Source organism: Leptonychotes weddellii, chromosome 1 (assembly GCF_054177405.1).
Source record: "Leptonychotes weddellii isolate Sample4059 chromosome 1, ASM5417740v2, whole genome shotgun sequence".
NCBI classification, from domain to species: domain Eukaryota; kingdom Metazoa; phylum Chordata; class Mammalia; order Carnivora; family Phocidae; genus Leptonychotes; species Leptonychotes weddellii.
The window spans coordinates 1,861,950-1,880,978 of NC_138369.1; the positions used below are offsets into that span (position 1 = coordinate 1,861,950).

The 19,029-nt window shown below is 59.8% G+C and overlaps 2 protein-coding genes across 2 annotated transcripts in view; both read left to right on the plus strand.

The window, feature by feature from the left end:
• The window catches only part of NCLN (nicalin), a 13,008-nt gene extending 4,603 nt beyond the window's left edge, over positions 1-8,405 (plus strand). Inside the window, exons 3-12 of the mRNA XM_081800965.1 lie at positions 1,857-1,975; positions 2,309-2,397; positions 2,471-2,610; positions 2,836-3,014; positions 4,276-4,363; positions 4,448-4,486; positions 4,566-4,729; positions 6,291-6,344; positions 6,456-6,534; positions 6,718-8,405. Of these exons, the coding sequence (XP_081657091.1) occupies positions 1,857-1,975; positions 2,309-2,397; positions 2,471-2,610; positions 2,836-3,014; positions 4,276-4,363; positions 4,448-4,486; positions 4,566-4,729; positions 6,291-6,344; positions 6,456-6,534; positions 6,718-6,777 (1,011 nt within the window). The 3' untranslated portion in view covers positions 6,778-8,405. The remainder of the gene's footprint in view (positions 1-1,856; positions 1,976-2,308; positions 2,398-2,470; positions 2,611-2,835; positions 3,015-4,275; positions 4,364-4,447; positions 4,487-4,565; positions 4,730-6,290; positions 6,345-6,455; positions 6,535-6,717) is intronic.
• Positions 8,406-18,508: 10,103 nt separating this feature from the next.
• The window catches only part of CELF5 (CUGBP Elav-like family member 5), a 36,206-nt gene continuing 35,685 nt past the window's right edge, over positions 18,509-19,029 (plus strand). The window contains exon 1 of the mRNA XM_081802417.1: positions 18,509-18,767. Coding sequence (XP_081658543.1) covers positions 18,509-18,767 — 259 coding nt within the window. The remainder of the gene's footprint in view (positions 18,768-19,029) is intronic.

The following is a 19,029-nucleotide window of genomic DNA, read 5'->3' on the forward strand; positions in this document are numbered from 1 at the left end:
ATAGGAAGCCAAATGAGCTCAGGGCAGAGGCGTGGGGGGCGGGGGCGGGGACACCAGGCGCGAGCTTCCAGAGTCCTCTCCCGGGGTGTCCCACAGGACGCGCTTAGCTCCCCCCAACGAGACGGGACCGCGTGTGTGAGGTGTGGTCTCCAGGGGGCCGGCAGAGACCCAGCGCCCGGTTCTCTGCGCGGGTTGGTCTCGCGGGCCCCTCTGCCCGGCTTGGGCCCGGACCCCAGACTCCGGGAAGGGAGCAGGCGCTCAGCCCGAACCTCGTGTCTGCACAGACGTGTCAGGGACCCGAGCGCCCCGGCAGCGAGGGTGGTGGAGCCCGGAGTCCGGTTCCAGACGCCGCCGAGGGTCAGCCTTGCAAGCCGCCCTCTGGGGAGGGAAGTCTCAGGGCCTCCCCCCGGGCCATGCTCTCAGCCGCCGCCGCAGCAGCGAGGTCAGGGCTCACGGCAGAGTGTAAACGGTGCCTGCTCTTCATCAGGAAAGTCTTGCTTTGGAAGAAAAATCAGCTGAAGCAAAGAGGTTGCCCAGGGGCAGCCTGGTGTGAGGTCCTGACCGAGGCACCCATGGTGCACGGCTGTTCCGAGCGCCACCCCGCCTGGGAGGCCAGGGCCTCAGCCGTCACCTCAAAATGCTCAGCCTGGTCCTCAGTCTCCCTCACCCCTGACCAGGAGCCTTGTGAGATTATTTTGTCCAAATCTCCAGCGCTTGCTGCGGAGCGTTTATTTATTTACTTTTTCTGAGGTAGAATTCACAGAACGTTTGAATTGTTCTTTTAAAGCGTGTAGTTTAGTCCAACACTCAACAGAGTTGTGCAACCATAATCATCTACTCCAGAACATTCCTTCTCCCCAGAACAAAGCCCCGTCCCTATCAGCAGTCACACCCCAGCCCCCGGCCCCCACGAGCCCCCTTTCCGTCCATGGATGAGCCTGTTTTGTGCGTGTCACCCACGTGACTCACACCCCGTGTGGCCTTCCATGTCCGGGTCCCTCCCTGAGCGTCCCCGCCCCCATCAACGGTCACTCCCCACCTTCTCCCCCGCCCCGGCCCCCCGAGCCCCCTTCCGTCCGCGGATGAGCCCGTTCCGGACGTGTCACCCACGTGGACTCACACCCCGTGTGGCTTCTGTGTCCGGTTCTGTGAGCGTCGTGTTGCCTTCGCCCCCTACATTTTAATACTATCAACACGTGATATACCGGTGTACGAACCGTAACCTCGGGAGGGTCCCAAGGTCCAATTATCATGCTGTCGGGAATGTTGCTTTTTTTTTTTTTTAGATTTTATTTACTTATTTGACAGAGACACAGCGAGAGAGGGAACACAAGCAGGGGGAGTGGGAGAGGGAGAAGCAGGCTTCCCGCAGAGCAGGGAGCCCGATGCGGGGCTCGATCCCAGGACCCCGGGACCATGACCCGAGCCGAAGGCAGACGCTTAACGACTGAGCCACCCAGGCGCCCCGGGAATGTTGCTTTAGATCGTGGGATCCGGATGAGTCGGGGGCTCCCGCAGTGGAGGGAACCCGCACCGACCCCCCTCCAGTGCAGGGGTGTGCTGCGCAGCATGGGGCAGGCGCTGAGACCACACGGAGGCAGCCCCCTGGGCTCTGGGGCACGGTGCAGAGTGCTGGGGAGCGAGCAGGAGCGCTGGAAGGGCCCAGGGTGCCTGGGCGCTCAGCCCCGCAGACACGGGGTGCCGTCCCCCCGGGGGTTGGAGTGGGGCCGTGATGTCAGCCGCGCACTGGCCGTGTGATCTGGAGGCGAGGTGGGGCTGCTGGGAGCCGGCTCCGGCTGCGTGGGCGGGGCAGCCAGGTGCTGGGTGAGAGCTGGGGTTGACTGCCGGCCTTGTCTCCCTCCTGCCCACAGTGGCTGTCACACGGCGCCGACTCGAACGGGAGCGGCATCTCTGTGCTGCTGGAGCTCGCCCGCCTCTTCTCCAGGCTGTACACCTACAAGCGCACCCACGCGGCGTACGCGACGGCCCGCGGGCGGGGCTGCGGGGGGGGCCGCTGGGTGCGGGCGCGTGCACACCCCGGGAGTCACAGGGTCTGTATGGAGGGCCCGCCACCCTCCCCTGCCTCCACGTGGGCCTGGGGCTGACCCCGGGGCTGCAGGGGCCCATCTGGGGACATCCGTGGTCAGAGCCGGGGGTGCTCCGGCATCGAGTGAGTGGGGGCCGTGGGTACGGCTCTGCCCCCCAGAGGTTCAGCTGGCCAGGATTCAGTACTTGGGGGGAGACCACCTGCTCGTCGGGGCCGTGGTCACTGTCCTTCAAAGCTGATCCCCCACTCTGCCCATCCCAGATACAACCTTCTCTTCTTCGCCTCTGGAGGGGGCAAGTTCAACTACCAGGGAACAAAGCGCTGGCTGGAAGACAACCTGGACCACACAGGTGAGTGGCCCCCGGGGGGCCGGGGGGCCGGGGCCCTTCCTGCCCGTCCCAACCAGCCCTGCCTGCCCCGCAGACTCCAGCCTGCTCCAGGACAACGTGGCCTTCGTGCTGTGCCTGGACACTGTGGGCCGGGGGAACAGCCTGCACCTGCACGTGTCCAAGCCGCCGCGGGAGGGGACGCTGCAGCATGCCTTCCTGCGGGAGCTGGAGGTGGTAGGTGCCTTCCTGCCCGCAGCTTAACCCAGGGCCGTGGCACCCATGAGCTGGGGGCCGGGCCGGGGTCGTTCGGCGAGCGGCTTGGGACCCTCCTGGCTGTCAAGGCCCCGTGTAAACATCCATGGCCCGAGCCAGGGCTGGGGGGCCCCTCCACAGAGACTGGCGGCCGGGGGGCCAGGAGCACAGGGCGGAGCGCCACCCTGACAGCGCCCCCGCACGCAGGTGGCCGCCCACCAGTTCCCGGAGGTCCGGTTCTCCATGGTGCACAAGAAGATCAACCTGGCGGAGGACATCCTGGCCTGGGAGCACGAGCGCTTCGCCATCCGCCGGCTGCCTGCCTTCACCCTGTCCCACCTGGAGAGCCACCGCGACGGCCAGCGCAGCAGCATCATGGACGTGAGGTGGGCACGGCCTCCCCTCCATCCACTGCTGCCGTGCGCCATCTCAGGGGCCGCGGTGTGGATGCAGGCGTCTGCAGGGAACGAACCCGAAATGCGGGTGGTGGGGAGGGTGGTTGGCCTGAGTCCGGTGGGTAGGACCCGGGGTCGGGTGACTGAGCCCCCCTTATTGGGGACGGGGTCACGTGTGAGTGGTTTGCGGTCCCCTGGCCCCCACGTGTGATGTCCAGACCCCACACGTGACCCTCAGATGCTGGGCACCTTGGCCTGCCCTGCGGCTCAGAGGCTGAAGCTCCTGCCCCTGGGCCTTTGCACGGCTCTCTCCTCGTACCTCCTCAAGGAGCCCCGCCCGCCCTTCCCTCCTCACATTACCTCTCGTCAAGACGCGGGGCACCTCTGATTTCACCCCGTCCGCCTCTCCCGGTGTTGTGCCAGCCCTCCGCAGGGCCGGGGTTTTATGGCGGCCGCGGAGCTGGGCTTGGGCTGGTCAGGCCACGCGCACTCATTGGCCAGCCTTGGGCCCAGCCCAGCTGCTGGCCGTGCGTCTGCTGGCGGCTGAGAAGCCGGGCCTGGAGGAGGCCCAGAGAGAGAACAGGTGTGGGCAGGGGTGTTGACTGTTCCTGAGGCATCAGGGAGCCTTCCTGGAGGAGTTGGTGCCAGAGCTGAGGGGCGTGGGCCAGGAGAAGGGCATTCCAGGGTGGAGGGAGTGAGAGCCAAGGAGAGCGCTACCCCCGCTCGCCCCGGCGGCCTGCTCCCGTCAGCGGTCAGCGCTGTTCTGCCCCCGAGCCCCTCTACGGGTCTGCATGTCGCCCATGGTGCTGGGTGTCCCCTGGCCTGTGGTTCCCCAGTCTTTGCCCCCCTGGCCACAGAGGGTCTCCCCCTTCGCATGAGGACATCCGCCGTCTGACATAGGGCTGTCCTCCAGCATTGGCCACTTCGGCGGACGCCCTGCTTCCAGCGCAGGCCCCGTCCCCGGGTTCTGGGTGGGGGTGAACGCGGGGAACGCTGTTCACGCCACACGGCATCACCTCAGCTCTGCCTTCGACCACGGCGGATGTGGGTCCCCCGGCCACCCCCACGTCCGCGCTGAGGAAACAGGCCCCGAGCCCGGCAGTCCTTCGGCGGATGCTCAGCAGGCGCCCGCCCCTAGGACGCTGCGCTTTTCTTGCTTTTGCTATCGTTGGAAATCTGATTGTGCTTTTTTGGTGATTTTACGGACGTGGATTCTAGATACTTACGCGTGTTTCTGTTGACTCTGCCAAAGGTCCCGGGTCGACTCTAAGACTCTGACCCGCAACACCAGGCTGATTGCGGAGGCCCTGACCCGAGTCATCTACAACCTGACAGAGAAGGTGAGCCCCCGCCCCCGTGCCCGCCAGCCCCTGCGCCCCCAGCCGGCGGGTCAGACTCAGGGCCCGTCCCTCCTCTCTCCACAGGGAACCCCCCCAGACATGCCGGTCTTCACGGAGCAGATGGTAACGGCGGGGGGCCGCGGGGCGGGGGCGGGGCCGGCGGGGGTGGGGGGGTCCCGTGACCACCGCCCCTGCCCCGCAGCAGATCCAGCAGGAGCAGCTGGACTCGGTGATGGACTGGCTCACCAACCAGCCACGGGCCGCCCAGCTGGTGGACAAGGACGGCACGTTCCTCAGCACGCTGGAGCACTACCTGAGCCGCTACCTGAAGGAGGTGAAGCAACATCACATCAAGGCCGACAAACGGTGAGTCAGGCGCTCCTCTGCGAGCGTCCCGTGGCCCGACTCGGGCTCGCCAGGGAGCAGGCATTTCTGGAGTCTCGCACCCCGGGAGCGAGGTTGAGCAAGTAAAAGCAGAGGACGAGAAACGAAACAATAAATAAGAAGTATAGGTATCCGACTAAACATGAGTTCCACATAAATGAGGTTTTTCTCAGTGTTATCTCACGTAGTGTCTGGGACAGACTTATGCCAGGAGCCAATTTCTTCTTTGTCTGAAATCCACATATAACTGATGTCTTGTTTTATTGGGCAGCCCTATGCCCCCACCCACCCTCTGGTCTTTCCGTGCTTGGGGTGTCAGGTGACTTGTGCCCTGGGTCCCCCATCTGCCCCACGATGCTCCAACCCCCTTGGGCCAAGCTAGCACCACAGGGCCTTGTGGTAGGAGGGGAACCTGCAGGTGTCCGCAGGTAGGAGATATCCCCACACTGCTTGGTGCCCCTCGCTGGCTGTCTGCCTTCTCCCCACTCATGGTGTGCCTGGGAGTCAGGGTTCTTGGACAGAAGAAGAAACTGAGGCTCAGAGTGGACCCACAGCTGTGGAGCCAGGTCTCTGATTCCCAGACCATGATCAAGTCTTCCTCGGTAGAAATGCTATCCGGACCAGTAGAACATTATAGAGTCACCCTAGTTCATTTTTTTTTTAAGATTTTATTTATTTTGAGAGAGTGCGTGTGCATAGCAGGGGAGGGGCAAGGCAGAGACAGAGAGAGAGAGAGAGAGAGAGCCTCAAGCAGACTCCACACTGAGCACAGAGCCTGATGCGGGGCTCCATCTCACGACCCTGAGATCATGACCTGAGCCAAAACCAAGAGTTGGACACCCAACTAACTGAGCCACCCAGGTACCCCCTCCCTATTTCATTTTTTTTTTTTAAGGTTTTTTTATTTATTTGACAGAGACACCGTGAGAGCAGGAACACAAGCAGGGGGAGTGGGGGAGGGAGAAGCAGGCTTCCCGCAGAGCAGGGAGCCTGACGCGGGGCTCGATGCCAGGACCCTGGGATCCTGACCTGAGCCGAAGGCAGATGCTAAACAACTGAGCCACCCAGGCGCCCCCTATTTCATTTTTATTTTATTTTTTAAATTTTTTTAAAGGTTTTATTTGACAGAGAGAGACATAGCGAGAGAGGGAACACGAGCAGGGGGAGTGGGAGAGGGAGAAGCAGGCTTCCCGCAGAGCAGGGAGCCCAATGCGGGGCTCGATCCCAGGACCCTGAGATCATGACCTGAGCCAAAGGCAGACAGACGCTCAACGACTGAGCCACCCAGGCGCCCCCTATTTCATTTTTAAAGAGTAAGATTTGACACCCAAAAAAGCAACAGGGGAAAGGTTATTTCAGCATAAAGGCCAGTCCTTCCCCAGGAAGGTCAGTGGCAGCCTCGTGCACGCAAAGATGCAGCAGGAGGGCTCGTGTGAGGTCGGGGGCACACCCCGTTCCTGGGCTGGTGGCACCTCTGGGCGGTCTGGTTTCTGGGGGCCACGGGATGTGGCCCAGCCGTCGGGTGAATGCACTCTTTCCGCAGGGACCCCGAGTTCGTCTTCTATGACCAGCTGAAGCAGGTGATGAACGCCTATAGGTGAGTCGTGCTGCATCGGAACCGTGATGCCCCTGGGTCACGGCCCGGGGCGCGTGGTCCCGCGGTGGGCCCTCCCCTGACCCTGCCAATCCCCCACCCCCTGCCCCTCAGGGTCAAGCCCGCCATCTTCGACCTGCTCCTGGCCGTCTGCATCGGCGCCTACCTCGGGATGGCCTACACAGCAGTCCAGGTGAGCAGGTGGAGGCTCAGGTGGGAGACAAGGCCCCCTGTGCAGGGGTGGGGGGGGTCGACCAGGCCAGGTGAGTCCTCGGCCCCCACCCTGCCTAGAAGCAGGTGACTCCACGGTGGCCCTCGGGCCTTCCTCGGGGCGGGTGTGCCCCTGACCTCACACGAGCCCTCCCGCTGCCCCCAGCACTTCGACCTCCTGTACAAAACAGTTCAGAGACTGCTCGTGAAGGCCAAGACGCAGTGACGTGGCCCCTCCCCGGCGCCACGAGCCCCTGCCTGTCGCCCCTCCCCGCGCTGCAGCCCGCAGGAGGGCAGGGCTCCACCCCTGGCTCAGCGGCTGAAACCCTGAATTACAGAGCTTTTCTGTGTTGCTCTTGAGGACTTGGGGGATTCTTTCTCTTTTTTGTCCTTTGAACTCCCCTGGAGGAGCATTTGGTGGAGGGCCCGGGGCCGGGCCATGGACTTGGGGACAAGTCTGCAGATGAGCCCCCAGCCCCGGAGGCAGCCCCACTGCCCTCAGGGCTCGCCGGCCACGGGATGACCGAGGAGATGCCCCCAGCAGGGCCTCCGCGTCCCTCCCCTCGGCCACGATGCTGAGCGGGGACCGCAGGCTGAGGGGCAAGGGGCCACCTTCGCTGGCCCGGGTCTGCCCACCACACTGCCCCGATCCCCCTCTGGGGACTCGGATGCTCTTCCTCCTGTTTGAAGAAGGGTCCCCAGGTTCTGGCCCCTCCCTCGGAAGCCTTGTGTCCCCCGACCCTGGCCGGGGCTGAGGGCAGCCGCCTCAGGGTGTGGCCTTGGAATGCGTCTCCCTCGAGCCCCCGTGGACGCCGGTGCCCCGAAGACGCGCGGCCTCCCCGGTCCAGCTCCCTGCGCCGTTCGCCTTCACGTGTGCTTCTCACCGCCTGCTCTCGCCTCCCCGCCGCGCCCCGGGGAGCTCGGGCCTGACCCTAGGAACCTGGGTGCCTTCGGAGCCCCTGGGGCGGGAGGCAGCCGCGGGGAAAGGAGGCCCCTACCCCTCCGCACCTTACCTCGGGCTCTCTGGGCCTCCGTTTCCTCATCCATAGAGAGGAGGTGTGCTGTGGGGCCGCTGGTGCCCCCGTGTCCTAGGAGGGCGTCCAGGCTGCGGGTCGAGGGAGACCGTTTGCTGGAGAAGATGCAGCCGCGGGCCCCACGGGGCTGCCCGTCCTGGGACCTGGGATCTGGGGAGGAAGGTCCAGGCCTGAACCCCACAAATCAGGCTCCTTGGAAGGGAAGGGGTGCAGAGGGGGCGTCTAGCGCTGCTGAGATTGATCTCAGGGAGACCCAGGCCTACCGATTCATTAGCAATATAATCAGTTAGGTGTTCTGTGCTGAGGGGAGGGTCGGGATGAGGGAGAAGGGCTTCTGGGCACCAGCCCCAGCCTCCAGGGAGGCCTTCACGGAAGGGGCGGCGGAGCAGGGGGACTCGCTCCCTCCGTGTGCCCCCAGCCAGCCCTCGGAAGCCAGCTCGCCACTTGCTGCGGGGTTCGGGCTCCTGGGGGCTACATCTCCACCTCTGTCTTGGGCCTCCTGCCTTCGCCAAGCCCGACCCCCCAGCAGGGCTGCCCTCCCAGGCCCACGGAGGGCCTGGGGGGCACGGGCTCTTCTGTCTGTCCCCCCTTCTCTGCCCTGCTGGGTGGCCTGTCTTCCCCCAGAGACTGTTTACCGAGTGCCCAGCCAGCCCGGCCACCTCTGGGGGGCAGGACGCGGGGACTGGCTTTGGCTCATCGTCTCCCACACACGCGTGCCGGTGCCGAGTGGGTGTCCTTCCTCCCCAGGGCGGGTCGTCAGCTCAGGCCGGTTGTGGGACGCACTTGGACGATCAGAAAATAAAGCCATATCGAATGATCAGCCTCGCGTGTCCTGTCCGGGGACTGGGGTCGGGATTTGGCTGTACCCACTCTCAAGGGGTTTTGCAGTCCTTGAGGGGCCCTTGCCACCCCCGCCATGCCCGGCAGCCTCACCCTCCTGCCCCCCAGCTGCCAGATGGGGGTGCAAACCAGCTTGTTGTCACGTGGGACCGGGAAGTGCGCACGTTTCCTGAGGCAGCCAGACCACAGAGCAAGCAGATGAGCTCCCAGCGCTGGAGGCCAGAAGTCTGGGGGTCAGGGTGTGGGCAGGGCTGCTTCCTTCGGAGGCCATGGGGGCTCTGTTTGGGGCTCTCCTGGCTTGGTGGGTTCCGCCTCTGCCTCAGTGTTCCCGAGGCGGCCTCTCTGTGTCTCGTGCTCTTGGCCCCGGGCGTGGCGTCAGGGCCCACCCGTGTGCGGCACCGAGTCATCCCAACAGCACACCTGCACAGACCCTCCTTCCCGATCAGGTCCCGAGCCGAGGTTCTGGCGGACGTGGATTTGAGGGGGACACGTTCCACCCAGGATGGGGGGCATCGGGCCGTGCGAAAGCCCACCCCAGCCCCAAACCAGGCTCCAGAAGGTCGTGGCCGGGGCGTGGTCACTGGGTCACTTGGGGGCGGTGTATGGGGCCCAGGTCTCTGCTCCAGGCCGGGGAGCTCCCACTGCCTGCCCGCTCCACGGGGAGGATCCCGATCCGGGGCTGACCCCACTTGGGTCCGCCCCGTTCGTCAGTCAGCCGACAGCGTCCATGTGTCCGGCCCTGTGACGCTCAGGGAGAACAAAGGAGTGTCCTCGGGAGCTTACGTTCTGGGTGTTCTGGGTACGGGGGGGACCACACGTGGTCTCGGCTGCTGGGGTTTGCGCGGGAGCGTGGGGGAGACGGGGAGGTGAGCTGTGTGATCCGCCCCCTGCGGGGGTGCTCACGGGCGCCCTCCGGTGGCCACCGCGGGGAGGACAGGACGCCGCCGTGCAGGCGGAGGGATGCGCTGGCCCCCCGGGGAGAGGTGGGCAGGGCCCGGGTTCCCAGAGTGCGGGGCCCACCCAGGTGTGCGGGCTGGGCCTGGAGCGGGTACTGCTTGGGTCCCCCGGCCCCAGGGTCACGGCCACCTCTTCCCAAGCCGTCTCCCTTCCCTGCTGCCCTCCCACCCCTAGGGCTGGAAGGTGGCTTACCCAGAAAGTTCCATTGACTGAAACCAGGGAAATCATCTTAAAAAAAAAAAAAGAGCCGTCCTACAACGTTGGCCTTCCCGGAGTCTGCCTTCGCCCTGGCACGAGCAGCCGATCAGCCCATGTGTTACCTGCCGTGCTCCTAAAGCAAGCTAGACAGAGTTACTGAACTTCCAGTCAGGAAGAGGAAATCCATCACAGCGCTGTCTTGTAAAAGGTCCGCGGGCAGGTGGGCCCACGCCGTCCAAATCCACGTTGTTCGGGGCTCAGCTGTCTTTCTGTTTGCATGGCTCTTTGCAAGTTGCACTCGAACGTTGCCTCGCTGCCCTTTGCCACCCCTGCCACGTGCCAGGGGCCATGCTGGGCCTGGGGATGCGCGGAGGGGCTGCACTGTCCGCGGGGGAAGACAGGGAAAAGTGGAAACGCATGGGGAGTGGACAGTGAGACTCCCTCAAGAGCGCTTCTGAGTGAAATCGGAATGACAAGGGTTACGCCGTTTGGAAGTTAGGGATGGTGGTCCAGGCATTGGGCATAGTCCGTGCAAAGGCCCCTGGGCAGGACGGTGCCTGGTGTTCTGAGCGGCCTGTGTGGCTGGAGCCCAGCGAGCCATGGAGGGAGAGGGAGGAGGCGAGGGAATTGGGGGACGTTTGCATCTCAATGTGATGGGGAACCGTGGGAGGAGGTGGGCCAAGGAGAGGAGGGATGAGGCCTGACTTGCATTTGGAAAGGTCAGTGGTCCCTGGAGGGTGGCTGGGAAGCCTCCGTGGGCTCCCTGGGGGCTGGTGAGCTTCAGCCTCAGTGTCATTACCCTGGGCAGCGGCAGCAAATGACCTGGACCAGCGTGTGCCAGCAAGGGCCCTGTCACCTCCATGAGGACCGCGGGGGGCTCACCTTGTGGGCTTTGACTTCTGCCCAGGTGTCTGTGTTTTGAGGCGATAAAACACGAGTGAGCCTCCCTCCAGACCACCTCCGTCTCTCCCCGGAGACACTGTTCCCTGTCTCTGGCCTTTCTGTTCCTCTTTTTGTTTTTTAAAGTAGGCTCCAACACGGGGCTCAAACTCATGACCCTGAGATCAAGAGCTGAGCTGAGATCAAGAGTCGAACGCCTAACTGACTGAGCCCCCCAGCCGCCCCACTTTTTTTCTTTAAATAACACTCTTCGGGGCGCCCCACTGGCTCAGTCGGTGGAGCGTGAGACTCTTGATCTCGGGGTTGTGAGTTTGAGCCCCACGTTGGGGGTGGAGAGGATTTAATATATATTAAAAAAATAAAAATTAATAAAAAGCGTTTTTACATACATCCTTAGGGACACACGGACAGTATTCGGGAGCATTTTGTGTACGGCCTGACCGTTTTCCACAGACAGTGTCATACCGTCCCGGGCTTGCGTTAACTTGCTTTTATAGTTTTCCTTATAGATGTGGCCCTTTTCAACACCGAATGGTGTTCTGTCCCTGGACGGTGCCTGGAGTTACTCACCCTGCTGAGGGACACACAGCTTTCCCCGGCTTCCACCACCGCAGACCTTCACAGGGGCCTTTCAGAACACTGGGAGGGCTGGGGGCCCTGGTCTAGCCAGCTGCCTGTGGTTGTAAATAAAGTTTTATCGGCACGTGGCCACGCCCACCTGGTTATGTCTCCCCTGCAGCTGCTGGTGAGCCGAGCAGTAGGGACCCTGTGCCCTGCCAAACCCAAAATGTTTGCCACCCAGCTCTTTCCAGGAACAGCCTGTGCCCCCCCATCTGTGCTCTGGTTTTCCTCTCTTTCATTGTGGAGGAAACGGCCAATGCCGGGGAGCAGAGTGGACCTCTGTTTTTGGCAAGAACACACTGCTGGCGTCTGAGAGGCGCTCTGATCACTCCAGGAGGGGTGGCAGGGGTCACTCAAGGACACGTGGCTCCCAGGGGCCGCAGGAATGTCTCTACCGGTGGCCCAGGACACAAGGGGCATCCTGAGTCCACGCCAGGCACCTGTCCCCGGACCAGAGACCCCCAGGAAGAGGGGAGGGAGTGGCTTGCAGCGGGCGGGCGGGCTCTCAAGGGACAGATGGGGACGCCGCCCAGTGCTTCAACAAAGCACTGTTTCCTAACTTGTTATTTGGACATCATTTCATATTTACGGAAACATTCTGAGAACGCCAGGAAGAACTTTTTGAACCCTTCGTGTACTCTGTGTGTTTCGTCCCTTTCTCCCTGTCTGTCCCCACCCCCTTCTCCTAAATCTGTCCCAGTGCATTTCCTCGAATGCAGGGCGTCCCTCCCTCACAGAGCACTCACCCAGCTCGGGTAGTGGACACCGATTTATAACAGACAGTGTTGGTCATTGTCCCCAACAGCATCCTCTGTAGTAAAGAACATTCCAGATCACACCTGCATTCTGGGGTCCTGTCTCTTTAGCCTGCTGTACCCTGGACTGTTCCCCATCTTTGCGTCGTACGACCTGGACCCTTTTAAGAGGTATTTTTGTAGAATGACCCACAGTCTGGGTATCCTGGTGTGTCCACACAATTGGGTTCAGCTTCTGCGTCGGGGGGCCGGGGGGCCGGGGGACCACAGCCCAGATGCCGTGTCCTTCGCGGGGCGCAAACCCCGATGGTGTGGATGATGTGGCGTCTGGGGTTTCCCCACCGGGGAGTTACCATCATCCCGTTTGTGACCAGGCAGTGGTGGGGAGGGTCTCCATGCAGATCCCAGTACTACTCCAAGGACTCACACACTGGGGATTCATGCCTGAAAGCAGGACCCTCTGATGGCTGCCAAGTGGGGGTGCTTCTCACTCCAACCCTCCTGCATTTACCTGCTGGGATTATATGTCCATTTGTATTTCTAGTTTTACAGAGGACGAAAGAGAAATCCAAACCCGTGAAGTATCTCGCCCTAAGGTCGAATGGCAGATGGGAGACAGAGCTGACATTTAGTTTTTAAAATTTTTAAATTTATTTTATTATTATTATTTTTTAAGATTTTATTTATTTGAGAAAGAGAGAGAGAGCACAAGCAGGGAGAGTGACAGAGGGAGAGGGAGAAGCAGACTTCCGCTAAGCAGGGAGCCCGACGTGGGGCTCGATCCCAGGACCCTGAGATCATGACCCGAGCTGAAGGCAGAGGCTCAACAGACCGAGCCACCCAGGCGGCCCCAGATCTGACATTTAGTTTAATTCAAAATAAAAGAGTCACTGAGATCGAGTCACTGACCATAAAATCCACCCTTTTCAGGTGTGCATTTCAGTAGTTTGTAGTACATTCACAGAGTTGTGCCTCCATCAGCCCTAATTCCAGAATATTCCATCACCCCAAGAGACACCCCATCCCCTCCCCCGGCCCCTGGCAGCCGCAGATCCACCCTCTGTGTCTGGATTTGCCGTTGCGGACGCTTCCCATGCACAGAATCCTACAGTATGTAAGCCCACGTGGTTCTGATTGCGAGTGACAGGAACACACTGGGGCTGGCTCATTCAGAAAAAAGAATTTATTATCCATCTCTCTCATTCTAACTTGGCAGAAAAAAAACCAAACCCATTGACAGCTCCCAGGTTCCACATTGTGCACACCTGGCCCCATCGAGGGCTCGTCTTGTTCTCAAACTCAAATTCCCAGGGGGAAGATTCAGCGGTGTGGGGGGGCACGTGTCCACTCCTGGTCTGGGGCTGTGGCCCACCGGGGGGGGGCATGGAGGGGTGGAGGGGGCAGGTCCGAAGGGCATCAGGGTTCAAAGGGACAAGGTGAGGCTGACCATCACCCACATGCCATGCCTCTGCCCGCTGACTGGCCATTTCCCTACCAGCAGAAAGCCAGGATGTTGGCGGGCGGGGGGGGGGTGCCGGGGGGACACGGACCAGAAAAGGACAAGGAGCCATTTCTCATGCCTCCTCCTGGGGCTCAGCCCTCTTCGTGCCCACATCCGGTGAAATAAGAGCCTTGCTATGAAAAGTCCAGTCGGGAACACTGCAGACATCGCCCCAGACCTGCGGCCCCTCCCCTGGTGGCTTGTTGGGAATGAAGAGTCCCAGGCCCTGCCCCTCAGCCCCAGCAGGATCAGGATCCACATGTTGGGCAGGATGCCCAGATGGGCACATGCACATTCTGCAACGAGGCTCCATCTTAGCTGACTGGAGCAGGAGAGTCTGCTGCTGGCCCTGGGTGAGCTGTCCAGACGGGGGGCCGCGTGGTGCGGAACCGCGGGTGGCATCTGGAGCTGAGCAAGTCAATGGGAATGACAACCAGCTGGGCCTGGAAGAGGGTCTGGCGTTCTGAATGCCGCCTGGCTGACCCCTTGATTGCAGCTTCGTGAGACTGAGAACCCAGTGACTCGCTGCGCTCAAGTTACTGACCCAGGGAAACCGTGAGACAGTAAACCTGTTTCAGGCCGCTGAGTTTGTTGTACATGGTTACCCAGTGGTAACTAGCTGATATGGTGGTAGCTGGTGTTGTTCTCACTCTTGGCATCCGTGTTTTTTCTGGACTTTGCTCTCCTCCCCTTAGAAAGTTACCGCCATGCCTTCCAGCTCCCTCTTGACGTCTCCTTACAGTTTGCAAAGAGCCTCCTTATAGGTGTTCTAGGGAAGGGTCCTAAATCGGACGTGGGGGAGTTTTCAGGGCACACGCGGGGCCCAGAGGCGCTGCTCAGGGCCACCTCCTGCATGCTTGGGGAGGAGGAGGTTTTGACACAGGAATGTCAGCCCCCAGGGTTTCCCGCCAGCCAGGGGAAGGCTGGGGGCAAGAATCGGGATTTAAGTGAATTTGTAGAGTCTAAAAACTCGGCGTTTCTTGGACACCGTTATTACAGGGCTGAGGCTCACCCCGCTACCCATCCACAATATCATGTGAGCCTCACAGCTCCGTTTCACAGAATTGCCACCGCCCCTCCCCACATTTTACTGATAAAGGAGTTGGGGCCCAGAGAGTTCAGGTGATTCACCCAGGGCCACACAGCACAAACCACCTTTTGTTAGGGTTAGAGCACCGTCCCCTAATCCAGGGTTTCCCAAAAGGTGGGACTCCCACTGTGATTTGGGGGGTTGATGGAAAGACCACCTTTTCCAGCTGTTTGTGGTTCCCCTGAAGTCAGGAGAAAGTCTTTCAGGTGCTAACGGGTCTTTCACACCTCTAATGCTTGCTGATGGCCCTTCTGAACCAAGAGTAAGAGCGCCAGAGTCCAATTTAAACCTCCTAAAAAATACGGTTTTCACTGCATATCTAATAAACCTCATTCCTTTTTAAGGCAGCAATGTAGATTTGCCTTTATGATAAAATTTGTTTAAGATTTTATTTATTTATTTGTCAGAGAGAGCGAGTGAACAAGCAAGAGGAGCAGCAGAGGGAGAAGCAGGGTTCCCGCCGAGCAGGGAGCCCAGTGTGGGAGTCGATCCCAGGACCCTGGGATCATGACCTGAGCCGAAGGCAGACACTTAACTGACTGAGCCAGCCAGGCATCCCAGCCTTTAAGATCAATTTATTTAAGTTTGTTTTGTTTTGTTTTGTATTTAGAGAGCTGATTGAGGGACCCCTGTGTGGCTCAGTCGGTTGAACATCCGACTCTTGGTTTCGATTCAGATCATGATCTCAGGGTTGTGAGATGGAGTCCATGCTCAGCACAGAGTCTGCTTGAGATTCTCTCTCTCCCTCCCTCTGCCCTCCCTGTGCTCACAAGTGCGCTCACGCTCTCTCTAAATAATAAATAAATAAATAAAATCTTAAAAAAAAAAAAAGCTGATTTGCAGGGACTCGAACAGATACTTGCACGCCCACGCTCCCTGCAGCCCAAGCGTCCACAATGTGTCCATCCTTGTGGTGGAAGATGACAATGGCTACAGCGTGGATGGGCCTTGAGGACGGGAGAGCCAAGTGATTTGCTGGAAGCCTCCCACCCGGACTCTCCAACAGGCTCTGCTCCCACCCTCTGCTTCTTCAGTAATATCTCAGCTGGCGGGACCCCTGCCATGATGCCAATTGTGACCAGGTCCCCCCCCCCCCCCCCGGGCTGGAAACAACTCAGAGAAGCGTCCTCGTGGGCTCCAAATGCTTCCAGATGCACAGGCTGTTTTCCCTGCCCTTCCCCCACCCCTGCTCCGGCTGAGGTGCACCAGCTGGGTCAGGGAATGAACTCCAGGGCTGAGTATCACTCAGAAGGTGGAACGCTGAGTTTAAGCTCCCCAAGGCCAGACGGGAGCTGGACTAGGCTCTCTCCAGCCCCTTCCCTTCCACCCCCCAGTTCATTTTGGGTAGAAGCAAGAGGCTAAGGAAGGTGCATCTTCAGCTCACAGGGTGCCTGCTGGGTTTAATTTTTGTCCTTTTTACTGACTCTCCTGGCACATCAGAGACCCACAGGGCTTCGGGCACCGTCCTCCGGTCTCCATGGAGACGGAAGCTGTCTCCGGCCCTGCTCCACCAGCCCATCCTGGGGCTGAGCCGAGAACCAGGGGCCAGGCAGGGCCAAGGGATGGGATGCTGTAGGAGGACTCCTGACCACCCCCCACCCCTGCTTCTCAGCTGACCCTGATGTCCTGCTCCTGTTTGTGGTTGGGCAGGTGGCTGCTGGTAAGTCGTGACAATAGCCATTCATTGAGTGCTAAGAATGTCCTAGGCACTATACTAAGCCTCACCAATTAGCTCACTGAATTCATGCCAGGGACATCCCCCTGTTCACTCTTTGGTGTCACTTGACAATTAAGGAAACCCAGGCTTAGCTACCTGTAGCGTGAGGAAGATGGTGTGGGATCGCGGGAAGTGTGTGAGCTCCAGAGTCAGCTGGCTGGGTTCAAATCCTGGCACTCTTTCCGTGTGACTTGACCACTCTGAGCCTCAGTTTCCCCCTCTATAGAGTGGGTATAGAAACAGTACGCCCCTCTTACAGTTGGTTGCTTTGAGGATTGTGCTGGGAGGGACCAGGGTGAGCTCACCTGGGGAGAAAGTTTAAGGGGGTGCCAAAAAACCCAGTCATCAAGATAAAGATTATTTTAATGCAATTTAAAAAAGTCAGCACTGATGACCAACAAATCCATAATGAACAAAATGTCAACACTTTAAATAGAATCAGTATTCCTGAGTTTCCCTTTTGGCTCAGCATGGCATTGTTACTGGTCCTGTCTTTGTTTTAAAACAGAATTTTTAATTTAAAATAAAAATAAAACAAATTAAAAATTAAAATCAGGATCAGTAACAGTGCCATGCTGAGCCAATGGGAAAGCTCAGTAATACTAATTCTGTGCTTATTTAAAAATTTGATGTCTTGTTCATTGTAATTTTTTGCATTTTGATCTTTTAAATATCACATTGTTTTTTATTTTTTTTAGAAAGTTTTTTTTTTAAAGATTTATGTATTCACTCCAGAGAGAGTGCTCACAAGCAGGGGGAGGGGCAGAGGGAGAGAGAATCTCAAGCAGACTCCACACTGAGCAAGGAGCCCGACATGTGTCTCAATCCCAGGACCCTGAGATCATGACCTAAGCCAAAATCAAGAGTCAGATGCTAAACTGACTGAGCCACCCAGGCACCCCTGCATTAAGTGTTTTTTTTTTAAAGTTTATTTAAGTAATCTGTACCCCCAACAAGGGGCTTGATCTCATGACCCCGAGATCAAGAGTCCCATGCTACACCGACCAAACATAGTCTGTCAGAATCTGTTTATTTGCGCCCACCCAGGGGGTTGTTGTGTGGATTGAATGAGTTCTTACATGTTGAGTGTCCAGCACAGAGCCTGGCACCTGGAAAGAGCTATGTGGTTCATTAATAAACAAGTAAATATATAGCATATTAGAGTTAAGTTAAAAGGGTATACATACCATGGAGGAAAAAGCAAGCCAGAGAAAGGAGATGATAATGGCTGAATGATTTTAGAAAAGATGGAGAGAGAAAGTGATGAGGATCCAGTGAGTGAGTCAGCCATGCACCATCTGGGAGATGGCATTCCAGGCAAAGGGCACAGCCCATGCAAAGGCCCTGAGGCAGACCCCGCCTGCCGTGCTGGAGGAACAGAAACCTGTGTGGCTGAGGCAGAGCAGGTGAGGGAGAGAGAGGGAGAGGGGGGAGGGCAGGGAGGGGAGGGGGCAGGTCCTACAGGGCCTCGTGGGCTTTAATTTGGGGACATCTTTGGAGAGTTTGAAGGCAGGGTGACATGATACTCTTAGAGCAGCTGGACCAAATGTGTCAATATCCTTTGAAATATTTTGAATAGTATGTGCACACAGCAAGTGTGAGAAAAAATGTTACTTCTGGTTGCTGCTGATAAAAACACAATGGTTGCTATTTGTTTGTTTTCTGTTTTTGTTTTGTGTGTGTGTGCGCGCGCGTTCGAGGGTTTTGCTGCTGAAACCCCCGACGATGGTTGCTATTTCTATTCAGTAAGTTATAAACTTAAAAGTACTGAGCACAGTGCCTGGCACATGGTTAGTATCGAAGTGTTCTTTTTTGCGTTTTTGTCGCTGATATTATTAGTACTACTGCTACTGTTACTGACTTAGAGGCTTAAAAGTGCCAAGGACAGCCCGGTCCACGCCAAGTAGGCACCCTATAGAACCGTGCGCCACTTCTAGTGTATTTTCCTGTCGTCAGCAGCGGGAGGAGCGGGTGCCCCCTGGAAGCCAGGTCTGCCCTGCCCTCAGGCTGGCGCTCCCCCAGCCAGGAGGCGCGGCTGCGGGCCCGCGGGCCTCGGTTTCCCCGCCGGCCCTGGGCGCCGGGACGCGGGACGCGAGGGGCGCCGCGGCGGCGAGGCGCGCTCCGGCCGCCAGGGGCCGCTGCGGAGCCGCCCTTTTGTGGTCCTGATGCTGGAGCGAGCGGGCGCGCGGAGGAGGGAGGAGGGCGCGGGGACGGGGCGGGAGGGAGGCGGGAGGCGGCGTCCGTCGCTCCAGCTGCGAGTCTGCCCGCCGCCCGCCGCCCTCCGCCGCCGCCGCCGCCGCCGCCGCCGGCTCGGTCCCGCGCCCGCCGCCCGCCTGCGCCCGCCATGGCCCGCCTGACGGAGAGCGAGGCGCGCCGGCAGCAGCAGCAGCTCCTGCAGACGCGGCCCTCGCCCGTGGGCAGCAGCGGGCCCGAGCCCCCCGGGGGGCAGCCCGACGGCATGAAGGACCTGGACGCCATCAAGCTCTTCGTGGGCCAGATCCCGCGCAACCTGGACGAGAAGGACCTCAAGCCGCTCTTCGAGCAGTTCGGCCGCATCTACGAGCTCACGGTGCTCAAAGACCCCTACACGGGCATGCACAAAGGTGGGCGCCCCGGCCCCCTCCCTCCCCTCCCCTCCCCTCCGTCGGCCTCCCCACCCCACCTTCCGGCATCTTCTATCCCCCAGCCCTCCTCTCCTCACCTCCTCCCTCTGCTCGCCTCTGCCACAGCATCATTTCTCCCCCCCCTTCCCACCCACCCCTCCTCCCCCCTCTGGGGGTGCAGCTGACAGATTCGAGCTGGCCCCCTCCCCTCCTCCGCCCCCTCTCCCTCCCTCCCCACCTTCCGGCATCCTCTCTCTCCCTC